The sequence below is a fragment of the Danio aesculapii genome, chromosome 8, assembly GCF_903798145.1.
Source record: "Danio aesculapii chromosome 8, fDanAes4.1, whole genome shotgun sequence".
NCBI classification, from domain to species: Eukaryota; Metazoa; Chordata; class Actinopteri; order Cypriniformes; family Danionidae; genus Danio; species Danio aesculapii.
Window position 1 is genome coordinate 14934912 of NC_079442.1, and position 13679 is coordinate 14948590.

Below are 13679 nucleotides of genomic sequence, written 5' to 3' on the forward strand. Positions count from 1 at the left end.
TTTTTAACTCTATTGTTGCGTCATTTCAGTAAATGTCTCATTCACAATTTAAAACAATAATATGATGAAAATACATACGGTACAATTCTGTTCTAGACATTTGGTTCCTGGTTTAAGGTTAGTGTCTTGAACTAAAGCACAAAATGGTGGAAAATGTCAATTCTATACGTGGTTTTAAAGTATTAAGAATGTGTTCAACAACAACTAGTAACAAAATCAAATGTTCCCTATCATATTCAAGCATTTTGCATTAGTTTACATTAATAATAGATTCAGTTTATTGTAAATGAAACATTTGTTGCATATCATTCCAGTTCAAGAAAAAAATGAATGGAAAATGCTTGAAATGTGACAACACAGTGGCTCAGTGGTTACCACTGTCGCCTCACAGCAAGAAGGTAGCTGGTTCAAGTCCTGGCTGGGCCAGTTGGCATTTTTGTGTGGAGTGTTCATGTTCTCCCTGTGTTTGCGTGGGTTTCCTCCAGGTGCTCTGGTTTCCCCCACAAGTTTAAAGACATGCATGGGTGAATTGAATAAAATAAATAAATTGGCCGTAGTGTAGGAGTGTGTGTGCGTGTGTGAATCTGATAATGTATGGGTCTTTCCCAGAACTGAGTTGCAGCTGGAAGGGCATCCACTGTGCAAAACATATGCGGGAATAGTTAGCTGTTCATTCCACCGTAGCGACCTCTGAAAGATCAGAGACTAAGCCGAAAGAAAATGAATGAATAAATGAATGTAACCGAGATTACACAGAATGACTGTAAAACATATGCGGGAATAGTTGGCAGTTCAATTGGCTGTAGCGACCTCTGATAGACCGGACCCTAAGCCGAGGAAAAATGAAAAAATAAATGCTTGAAATGTAACCTCGATTCTGACCATCATGTTTTGATCACTGCAAAATTACACAGATTGACTGTAAAACATATCCGGGTATAGTTGGTGGTTCATTCCGCTGTAGCGACCTCTGATAGATCGGAGACTAACCCGAAGGAAAGTGAACAAAGAAATGCTTGAAATGCTTAAAATGTAACCGCAATACTGAACATCATCTTTTGATCACTGCAAGATTACACAGAATGACTTTAAAACATATGTGGTAATAAGTGGTGGTTCATTCTGCAGTAGCAACCTCTGATAGATTGGAGACTAAGGCGAAGAAAAGTGAATGAATAAATTCTTGAAATGTAAGTGCAATTCTGACTATCATCTTTTGACCACTGCAAGATTACACAGAATGACTGTAAAACATATGCGGGAATAGTTGGTGGTTCATTCCGCCGTAGCAACCTCTGATAGATTGGAGACTAAGCCGAAGGAAAGTGAATGAATAAATGCTTGAAATGTAAGCTCAATTCTGACTATCATCTTTTGACCACTGCAAGATTACACAGAATGACTTTAAAACATATGTGGTAATAAGTGGTGGTTCATTCCGCCGTAGCGACCTCTGATAGATTGGAGACCAAGCAGAAGGAAATTAAATGAATAAATGCTTGAAATGTAAGCTCAATTCTGACCATCATCTTTTGACCACTGCAAGATTACACAGATTACTGTAAAACATATGCAGCAATAGTTGATGGTTCATTCCGCCGTAGCGATCTCTGATAGATTGGAGACTAAGCCGAAGGAAAGTGAATGAATAAATGCTTGAAATTTAAGCGTCTTTCTGACAATCATCTTTTGACCACTGCAAGATTACACAGAATGACTGTAAAACATATGCGGCAATAGTTGGTGGTTCATTCCGCCGTAGCAACCTCTAATCGATCGGAGAGTAAGCCGAAGGAAAATGATTGAATAAATGCTTGAAATGTAACCGCAATTCTGACCATCATCTTTTGACCTCTGCAAGATTACACAGAATGACTAAGAACACATATTTATTCTTGATAACAGTTCACCCACTAAATACTCAAATGTGAATAAAAATCACGCTGAAAACACTCACTCACAAAACCTGCAGTAAACTGTAGCATGCATTGGCTAATCTGCTTTCATTATCTGTGTAAAAACATCTCTCTGATCCTGGTCCAAACCTATCATATCTGTTATGAACGCCGTTCCATTGTCGTCTTCACATAAAATGTTAATTAAGGAAAGTACTGAGGGCTTGGTAACTCGGAGCAGAGGGTGAGCTCTGGTTAAAGTAATGGAAGAATGTGTAGTTTGATTCTGTGGGCACTGCGGTCTAAGTGTGTATGTGTGCCATTAATGCACTGCTGTGGTGCCACGTCACACTACGCTTGAGCACTAGAGAGCACATGAGATCGGTTCACAGCTGTGGCTCCATAAACACAGAGGGTGTGTATTTAGTTGCTATGGACAATGCTCTCACCTCAGGCTGGATCGCTTTGAACACAGGAGCATCCATCAAAGTGATCTGACTCTGCAAAATAAATGAGAAAGGGTCAAATGTTGCATTTCAAGTTTAAAAATGACACTCAAAAATAAACACTGTACCATAATTGAATACTGTGCCAAACGTGTGATTTTCTGCCATAGAACGCAAAATGAGATAATTAGAAGAACATCCAGGCTGCTTGCTTCTATTTAATTCACAAATCCAGTGTCATGACATTTCATCCTTTTATTGTACAGGAAAAAAGAAGCTGTTGACAGAGGGTTAACTTTTACACTATAGTATTATAGAATTGCACTTATTGTTTACATGCAAGTTTTCTCAAGTCGTTATCTCATATACAGTAAGTGTCAAGTTTTGATTGTATTTTACAAACATACCTACTGATTTCCTAAAGTGTGAAACATTTCATAGCGGAAAATGTTACATAATGGACCTTTAATAAAGATAAGTGGGTTTCTATAAATATAAAACGAGCCATATGTAATATATGGGTTATTAAAAGTTTCCCTTGAATTGACAGATTATATTTATAAGATGGAAAGCTGAAATTGCATAACAATTGTGCACTTAAATTCAGAGATCAGTCATGAATCAGTATAAAAAATGATCTAATAATATATTCTGCCACAATCTGAGAATATTTTACTTGACTTATATTATAACATAGTTGTAGTATGTGGATATAACTAACTAGCAAATAGCTGTAAAAAATCATATGAAACAAACAACTTAATCCAAGTCTTCAGAAGAGACACAATCACTTGCTATAAAAGATAAAGTAAATCAGCAAATTTGATCTTTAATAGCAAGTAAAGACTTTTTTAAAGACTCAAGTAAGCTGCATATATATATATATATATATATATATATATATATATATATATATATATATATATATATATATATATATATATATATATATATATACACACAGAGAGCTTTTATATCAAACCATCACAGAGTGGAGCACATTTTTTGATATTGATTTATATATATTTTTTGCACTGCAAATGAGGCTTTAATATTGAGGTTAAATATTTAAAGGTAACTTTAGTTTAAAGGTTAGTAATAATAGTGTAATAATTGTTTTACTCATTTAACTTATTCCTCATTTTGAAAAAAAATTAAAATAAATAAATAAACAAAAATCATCTAAAAGTCAAAAACATTCACTGTTTGATGAATACTAATTAAATGCAGTTAGAGTTACTCTATAATTCAGGCTATTCAAGCTAAAAAAATATTTGTGTGTGTTATTAATTAGTAGTATTGTTAGTAATGGTAGTAGTAGTATAAAAATAATATAGATAAATAACTTTACAAATTACCACTAATATGATATTGATTTTTCAACAAACAGCAGACGTTTTTTTTCACTACAGGGAATTGCACTTAAGTTTTGTTGTACAGCTGTGCAATAACAAAGTATACTCTGGAATGAATGGTCTGAGTTTGTGATTTAATGATTCATTTATAAGCACGTCAACTTGATTAATTTCTAACAGAGTCAGTGATTTTGAAAGAACGGTTTCAGTGAATAGTTTAGGGAATCAGTCTGTAAGACAGGGACTTGCCACCACCTGATGGCTGTTTTTGCTTCATATTAACTCATGGCAGACCTAAACCAGCCATGGTTTGTTTATTTATTTATGTATGTATGTATGTATGTATGTATGTATGTATGTATGTATGTATGTATGTATGTATGTATGTATGTATGTATGTGTTTGTTTGTTTGTTTGTTTGTTTGTTTGTTTGTTTATTGCCACATCAGCAACTAATGGCTATTTCATGGCAAAATGGATATACATAAAAATATTACATGATTAAAAACTAATTCGAAACCAGCCATGGTACCAGCATAAAAATACACACTCTGTGAAATATTGTTTAATTATCACAAGTAATATTAAATAATAAGTAAATATAAAATAATTATTACCATTTTAAAAATATTAAAATAAAAAAAACTGCTATAGGCTCCCGCTGCAAATAAATGGAAACAATCAAATAACGAAAAATAAAATGTTCAAATGTAATTTTTATGTCAACTTAACCCAGTGCTTAATTTGAGCTAGATCTTGTCAGATATTCGTGTTTTTCATATTTCATATTTGTGTTCTTGTATTTATTTTAACTGATCCGACATAAACTTTTGCGTAGTGAATACCTGCATGTGTGTGTGTGTGTGTGTGTGTGTGTGTGTGTGTGCGTGCGTGCGTGCGTGCGTGTGTGTGTGTGAGAGAGAGAGAGAGAGAGAGAGAGAGAGAGAGAGAGAGAATGTGAATGAGTCAGAGTGAAAAACAACAAGCAAAGCCATGTGAATTGTGTGCGCATGCACACACATACAGTAAAGCTTTCTTGTGTTTACAATCACTCTCATTGGTTGGTGATTATTGTTTGTGTCGCAGTGAGCAGTGAAAATAAACAACGGCACAGTGGCCTACATAGATAATATTTGTATTTTTTCAAAACCATGAACTGCATGAATGGATCAGGAAAGCGGGAGACAAAAGCAAAGCAATCCCAAGTCAGCCGGAAAACATGACGGAAGAGATAATTGTGGCTAATGCGAGTCATTTCCGCTTGACACAAATTAATGAACTGAATGTCAGTGGTGTTAGTAAACTGGATATTAATGTTTCAAACGATTTATGTTTGTAGGTTCATGTTTGTTTTTTTACCCATTGTTGACCCATAACATTATATTGCACAAAATAATAAAGACCGCTCAGAACTTTGATAATTGTTTATGTATTAACCGCTTAGTAATGTCATGTTCCAGGAAAACTGAAATCGTTTGATGCGCGTCGTCACGGTAACTGTTATTTTCTGGTCCGTTTACAAATTAAGCACTGGCTTAACCACAAGCCAAGTGAATTTTAAGTCAAATTTAAATAGCAAAATTCAACCTCAAAGTTGAAGACCTAAAGTTTGAGGTTTCTATCAACTAATAAACTGTACCTCTAAAATATACTCTAAACCATAATCGAATGTGTTGCTATTAAAATTTGTATTGTATTTGGATGTGGAGAGGTAAGGACTAAAACACTTATTGTATAAACTTACAGCAAACTCCTCAGGTGTCACTTTGAGCATGTCAAACACCACCGCGTCAAAGCTCTTTGCAGAGTCCAAGCTACGTCCATCCAGGGACTCTGAACTACTGCTGTCCTGCAGACCCAGGAGAAAGACTGTTAGGCAGGAAACAAAGTGAAGAAGAAAAAAACTGGACATAACATCAAAGATGATGTTTCATACTCCTATAAATTCCATATGGACATGGAGCCATGGCCAGTTGCACTCTTCCTGTGGACATTTAATCAGTTTAATTACCAATGTCGTTTTGAATTATTTCATTCCATATGAATATTCAGCCCAGATGGTAAAAGAGGATCAGAATGCAGCCACACCACTTTATGAACAGGCAGTGTGCCAGTTCAGCCCATATTAGAATAAAAGCAAGACAGAAATAGACCACATAACAAAAGCCCATGAAGGAAAGATACAGTCAGAACTGTTTCTCCCCAGCAAATTATCCTGACAGATCCACTTTGAAGTTTCCCAATTCCATCCAGTGTAATATCCGCATTGATGAGAAATCTCGGTCTTATCTTCTCAGTGTCTTATCTGCTCTGTGGGCGTCCTTAATTGCTGGAAGATTTGTTCATGGCCTCATTTCAGGCGATTACCATTCAAAATATATCTCTACCATTCAAACGCGAAGCTATCTTGTCAGAATGGACCAAAATCTCTGACAAATGTTTCTAACATCTCGTTAAAGTAGTTGGTGAATGTACAGTGGAGATCAGAAATAGAGAGCATTTCATAAACACTTGATATTTTCATAAATAATGTAAACTTTACTATTGACAACACCTTGTTTGTCGAACAATTTACAGGGCATCAACTAGTCTCTCTCAGGATATTACTAGTCCCTCACAAACATCACTAGGCCCTCACAGACATCTCTAGGAGGGCTGCATGATACTGGAAAAATCTAACATTGCACTTTATTATGCGATATAGAGTTAAGTCCATAAATATTGGGACATCGACACATTTCTAACATTTTTAGCTCTATACACCAACACAATGGATTTGAAATTAAATTAAGACGTGCTTTAACTGCAGACTGTCGGCTTTAATTTGAGAGTATTTACATCCAAATCAGGTGAACGGTGTAGGAATTACAGTATTACAACATATGCGCATATTGCATATGTGCTTCCAGCTTGTTAAGGGTCCAAAAGTAATTGGACAATTGGTTTCTAATCTAATAAAACAATTAACATTGCATATATCCGCAATTTGACTATTGCAAATGATCACACTGCAACATTAATGCTGAAACGACATATTGCGCAGGCCTAATCTCTAGTCCCTCAAAGATATCACTAGTCTCTCACAGACATGGCTAGTCCCTCACAAATATGACTAGCCCCTCACAGGGCATCACTAGACTCTCACAGACATCGCTACGCTAGTCCATCAAACATATTACTAGTCTCTCACAGGACATCACTAGTCCCTCACAGACATCACTAGTCCCTAATAGTCCCTTACAGACATCATTTGTTCCTCACAAACATCACTAGTCCATCAAATATATCACTAGTCTCTCACAGGACATCACTAGTCCTTCACAGGACACCACTAGTCCCTAATAGTCCCTTACAGACAGCACTAGTCCCACACAGACATTACTAGTCTCTCAAAGGACATCACTAGCTCCTCAAAGATATCACCAGTCTCTCACAGGAGAACACTAGTCCATCACAGACATCACTAGTCCCTAATAGTCCCTTACAGACATCACTAGTTCCTCAAAGACATCCCTAATCCCTCACTGACGTCCCCAGTCTCTTTTCAAAAAAAATAATTGCTGTAAATTACTACCTGCCAACAAAATCAATTGGGGAAAATGATTTTGTGACCTTGTAAATAGAAAGCACCGTGACTGCATGCCACATCTACTGATTGTTTGGATGATTTCCAGTTCACACAGCATGACAATGAAATTGCACTGTCTCACTAGAGCGGCGTCCTGTCAGTGTGCATTTGAACTGATTAGCAATGATGAGCAAACAAACTGCTGTTACTCTCATCTGATTCCCCTCAGCAAGTCAATATCGTGATAACTACCACTGCATTCACTCCACTTCACCCAGTTCAAACTCAACAGCACCCTCTCTCAGTATTTCAGCAAACACACGGTACTAATGGAGTTGAGTTTACTGTATGTCACTATTTTTTTCTTATATTGATCCTGGCAACATTAAAAAAATGTGTTGGCAATACAACACAGTCCCATTCAAGAAGTAAAAAACTACATTTAAAAATTAAATTAATTTTATGTTTTAAAACATTTTCAACAACGACTGATAAACTTTTAAAGACAGATCTTTTGTGAGCACTGCAATGAGGGATATGCACACAGACTTTTAATTTCAGCCAGCCAGCATCAGTACTTCCGGTGAACTGTCTTTCCTTTATAATATTGCCATGCTTAAGGTTTGTTTTCTTTCAAAATCAGTGATCTTCACTGCCTGATAGATATACGATATAAAGTGGGTCTCAGACAGGACAAGATGCACTGCATTAAATTAAATTTTACCCCTGTCATGTCTTTAAAATATGACAGTTTATTTTACCACAGTATTTTCAATGGGAGTTTCTGCGCTAGCCTGCTGTTCTTGGTGACATTAGCGATTACACGGCCTTTCATCTCGTTTTACACTTGAACAACTGAATGAATGCTTAAGTCTATTTAACTGAATGTACTGTTATTACATGACAACACTGATGCTGCAAATAACCTTCTGAAATTGAAGATAGTCACATAAAGCTTTCACCGGAGGTTTATCATTGGCTGAAAAACTCTAGCTGTGCATATACCCCGTTGCTAATCAAAGCAAGACATTGAACAAATTTCGTCACATTAGTTTATATATTTTTCAAACAATCTCTTCTCATCTAACCAGTTTGACCCCAAAGTGATATTTAGCTCAAATGAAGATACATACATAAATGAAGATGAATGCAATTACCTGTTATTTCGTACCCATATTCGATTCTACTGTCACTTGCAATGCTTCATGGGATTGTAGTTCTTTCCTTTACTAAAGCCTCTAAGTTTATAGTCTCATATTTTCATATACTGACTTTCACATACTGCTTTGCTTAATTAAAACATGTAATGTTGTTATTCTATAACTTTATCAGTCTGGTTCTCATGAGAGCACCTGCAGATTTGCTTTGGTGCTGCTAACCTTGCACATACAGTAATCTGATCCAATAGATATAACTACTTAAAGAGTAAATAAAACAAATAATAATAATAATAATATTAATAATAATAATAATAATAATAGTTCAATTATTTTCCTTCAGCTTAGTCCCTTTATTTATCAGGGGTCGCCACAGCGGAATGAACTGCCAACTTATCCAGCATATGTTTTACAGAGTGGATGCCCTTCCAGCTGAAACCCAGTACTGGAAAACACCCATACACACTCATATTCACAACTACACTACGGACAATTTAGCTTACCCAATTCACCTAGAGCACATGTCTTTGGGCTTGTGGAGGAAACCGGAGCACCTGGAGGAAACCCACGCCAACATGGAGAGAGCATGCAAACTCCACACAGAAACGCCAACTGACTCAGCCGGGACTCGAACCAGCAACCTTCTTGCTGTGAGGTGACAGTGCTAATCACTGAGCCACCGTGTCACCCAATAATAAAAAAACTAATAATAATAATAATACTACTACTAATAATAATAATAATAATATTACAAAATGCATAATACAAAATACAGCATGATAATACTGCCCTAATGTAAAAAGTTATCATAAATTTAACTTTCTTATAGCCCACATAAATACAATTTATGTCTATTTTTAAATACAATTTATATGCATGTAATATGTGCTAATTATTCTTTCTTTCTTTTTTTGAATAACATTTCTTAAACTAAGCAAGCTGTATTTTGATAGGCTGCCGCCAAGGAACTATATGTTCATTTTTAATAATAATAATAAATCATGCATGTGAATAAACTACGGCTAGATTCACAAGTAATTTAAGTCAAATATATCTGCATTTTGCTCTGAAATCAACAGCGCATAACAAAAAATGTATACTTCAGTTTAGATGGACATCTTACGCAGTATTTACCTACTGTGTAAGGTAAATCTAAACCAATCTAAAACAGTGAAATGTACAGTATTAACAATATACGTACACAAAACAAGTGGTCTGAAATGATTTATTCATTTACCCAGCACAATTAATTTCTCATTATTATTGTTATGATTTGTTTATTATTTCAGTCATACATATAAACCTGTACCTACTGTGCATCCCAGTCTAGTTTTTAATCATCACTAGCTCTTTGTTGTCAGTATTTTCGGGCCCTCAGAACACAGATATCAGTGTCTTCAGAACACATTATATATAAATGCTGTTATATATTTGTTGAGTACCAGTGTGTTGCGAGAGGTGATGCTGACGCTGGCAGGGAGTCCATTCCTCCTGTACATGCTCTCAGTCAGAAGAGAAGACCCAGATCACAGCCAACCTCAGCTGCTCACCGCCACACACAACCTCTCAGCCATCCCTGAAAGTAAAACACACATGAAGACACACATTTCACATTATTTTACGTCCAACTGGGAATATTTGAAATAGACTGAAATTCAGATTTTTTTTATTTATATTACCATACTGTAATTATGGCTTAACACTTTATTTTATAAACTACAGTATTATTAAGAGTAACGCGTAATATAGCCAGTAGAGGGAGGTGTACGCTATACAGGCAGCCTTTTTTCCGCCCTCAACATGACTCCAGCATCTGCCCTACTTTCATCCAGCCAGCCATTTCATCTTAAAATGAGTCATGTCATATACATATCATAAGGAGCATATCAAAGTGTACATAAGGAGCAATGAATAAAATAACAATATCATTAAACCGTTAAAATAAGCAGCAATAACAAAATGACAACAATAAAATAACACAATACAGTAATCATGATTTGTACACATAACACTTTTTAGAGCGACGTATGGATTTGCATACCCATTTTGATTGGCCGGATCTTTCACATGGCTAATATCTGCATGGCGGTGCTGGTGAAGTCCATCCCAAGCAGCGGTTCTTTAGTGATACTGAAAAAAGAAAGAAAACAATACCACGATGTAAGATTACAAGCTCAATAAACTAAACATTTAATATTAAAACTCAAACCATGTATCAGGAGGTACTAACAAATCATCAAGGCTGATCTCTGTTCTTACATGAGGATATTTACTATACAGAAAAGAGGATTTAAATTAATATAGGCAAAGACGACTTTTATTTTTATTATTATTACTAATTTATGTATATCAATATATACTACCTGACAAAAGACTTGTCGTCTATCCAAGTTTTAGAAGCAACAAATAATAACTTCACTTATAGTTGATTATTTGGTATCAGAAGTGGCTTACATGAAAGGCAAAGGCCTCTGGATTACGCTTATTTTACCAAAATAAAATATGATCATGCCTTGATTTTTAATTCTTTAATTAGGACAGTACGGTCTGACTTTGCTTAGACAAAAGTCTAGTCACTTAACAGAAATAATGTACAGTATAGAATATAAAGTCATGGTGCAGTGGAAAAAGAATGAATATGGTGTATGACTGCCATGAGCTTGGACGACTGCATCCATACATCTCTGCAATGACTCAGATAACTTATTAATAAAGTCATCTGGAATGGGAAAGAAAGCCTTCTTGCAGGACTCTTTAGAATCTTTGGATTTATCTTCAATGCCTCCTCCTTCATTTTACCCCAGACATGTTCAATAATGTTCATTTCAGGTGGCTGGGCTGGCCAATCCTGGAGCACCTTGACCTTCTTTTTACTTTCAGAAACTCTGATGTGGAGGTTTAAGTATGACAAGGAGCGCTATCCTGCTGAAGAATTTGCCCTCTCCTGTGGATTGCAATGTACATGTACAGTAATGGGCAGCACAAATGTCTTTATACCTCAGGCTGTTGATGTTGCCATCCACTCTGCAGATCTCTCGCACGCCCCCATACTGAATGTAACCCCAAGCTGTAATTTTTCATTCACGAAACTTGACTTATTTCTGTGAGAATCTTGGGCCCATTCAGGTTTCAATAGGTCTTCTGCAGTATTTGTGATGATTGTGATGCAGTTCAACAGATGATTCATCAGAAAAATCTACCTTCTGCCACTTTTCCAAAGGATCAACTAGATGTCATCTGGGATCACCGCTTGGATCAATGACAAGACTTTTGTCATATAGTGTATGTATGCAAGTCACAATTGCAAGCATGGATAAAACACTACTACACAGCTAAATGGAGCAGCCAGAGGTGTGGATACTGTTTACCTGAGAGCAGTAGCAACATTTAACTAGTGTAATCGAGTGTGAAGAATTCAGTCAATACTGCTAACACTCATTTTTGCTGTCCACAGGCAAGACTGCATTTGCTTATTTGAAAGTATTGGTTCATATGGCTTGCTCATAAATGCGTAATTGCGTTAAATTAGGCATACTGTAGTTACAAATATTTATTCATGTTTTGTGTTTTGAAATCATTTGTTTATGTTCACCAAAACACTATTTAAAATTTATTCATTCATTCATTCATTCATTCATTCATTCATTCATTCACCTTTGGCTTATTCAATTCATCTATACCGCATGTCTTTGGATTTGTGGTGGAAATGGAGCACCCAGTAAAAACCCACACCAACAAAGGGGAGAACATGCAAACTCTACAAAGAAAAGCCGTGCTGGCGACAGTGCTAACTACTGAGGCACTGAGCCACAATGTTGTTACAAATTAAAATAACTATTGCTGTGTAAAATGTGATTCATTTCTGAGACTCAAGGCTGAATTCTCAAAGCATTACATCTTCGGTGTCACATGATGAAAATGATTAGCATTTATAAAATTCATTACAGCTGTTTTATTGACCATTTTGACTATTATTAATGTTTACAAATTCTTTAAATGAACATAGTTCGAAAGACTGTTACAATCCATTGTACCTCAGTAACCACAGACACAAACTGTAACTACAACAAAACAAAACAATAAGATGGCATCAGCTAAACAATAACCTACAAAACATTTTGAGCTGCTGATCGAAGTCAAACTGCCATGCAGGTAAGGTAAGTCAATTTGATAAATGAATAAATAAATAAATAAATAAATAAATAAATAAATAAATGAATAAATAAATAAATAAATAATCATTCCAGTAACTAATTAGTAGATTGAATGATTGAATGTGAAAAAAAAATTTATTTGTTACACTGATTTTTACCAAATTACTGCATATAACTCTTGATATTAATAACGGAAATATGATAAATACAATACAACAAATATATAATATATTATAAATCTTGCTTCAAACATTAGAACAACATGAGCATAAACAACATTAAACACACTGGAATGAACAAATTTAATGACATGTCTTTACATTTATAGCACTGTAGTGTATTTCTTTATAGTGGACTGATCTTTTATAGCTCAAAAATAGACCAAATTTAAGAAACTTGCTTATTTATAACTAGGGCCAGACGGAATCTGCGGACATTTTTTGCTATTTCTGTGGAGAATTTTGGTAAAAATCTGTGGATTTCTGCTGAATTATTTTGGGAGTATCATAACTAAAACCGTAATATGTGAAATAAAAAATAATATCTTTTTTTTTGTATTTAATGTTTAAAATGCAAATCCAATTAGATTCACTTTATTTAGTAAACAAAGCAAGTCTCTCAATTAATATATCTACTGAAAATCTTACTTTACAAACTGTATTGTAAATAAATCAAACGAGCACGTTCATATTAGTCAATAATATTACTGTACTTAATTTAAAAACTGAATAAATATAGATTTACACACATTTACACATGTAAATAAACAGAATTAATGATGGGCTAAAAATCTGCGGAATTCTGCATGCACAGATTCTGTGTGGGCCTATTTATAACTAATTTTGATTCTGCTATTTTAGATACACAGAGGCAGTCTCTAACAGTGTGTGTGTGTGTGCGCATATGTGTGCCTGCATGTGTGTGTGTCTGTGACCCCATCTGCGAATCCCCAGGCTACAGTCGCATGAAATATTTTCGAGAAAATAAGCTTCAAATTTGTATTGGCAAAATATGCAATTTCTGTTTATTACAGTAAAGGACAGATTAAATATCAAAGGTTTGAGATACAATATTTACATTTATAACATGATAAACACTGAAATT

At 35.1% G+C, this 13679-nt stretch overlaps 1 protein-coding gene across 1 annotated transcript in view; it reads right to left on the reverse strand.

Annotated features, from left to right (window-relative positions):
- ralgps1 (Ral GEF with PH domain and SH3 binding motif 1) overlaps positions 1-13679 on the reverse strand; it is a 218384-nt gene that overhangs the window by 191527 nt on the left and 13178 nt on the right. The window contains exons 2-5 of the mRNA XM_056463269.1: positions 10463-10551; positions 9864-9997; positions 5441-5545; positions 2345-2395 (exon numbers count right to left, since the gene is read on the reverse strand). Coding sequence (XP_056319244.1) covers positions 2345-2395; positions 5441-5545; positions 9864-9920 — 213 coding nt within the window. The 5' untranslated portion in view covers positions 9921-9997; positions 10463-10551. The remainder of the gene's footprint in view (positions 1-2344; positions 2396-5440; positions 5546-9863; positions 9998-10462; positions 10552-13679) is intronic.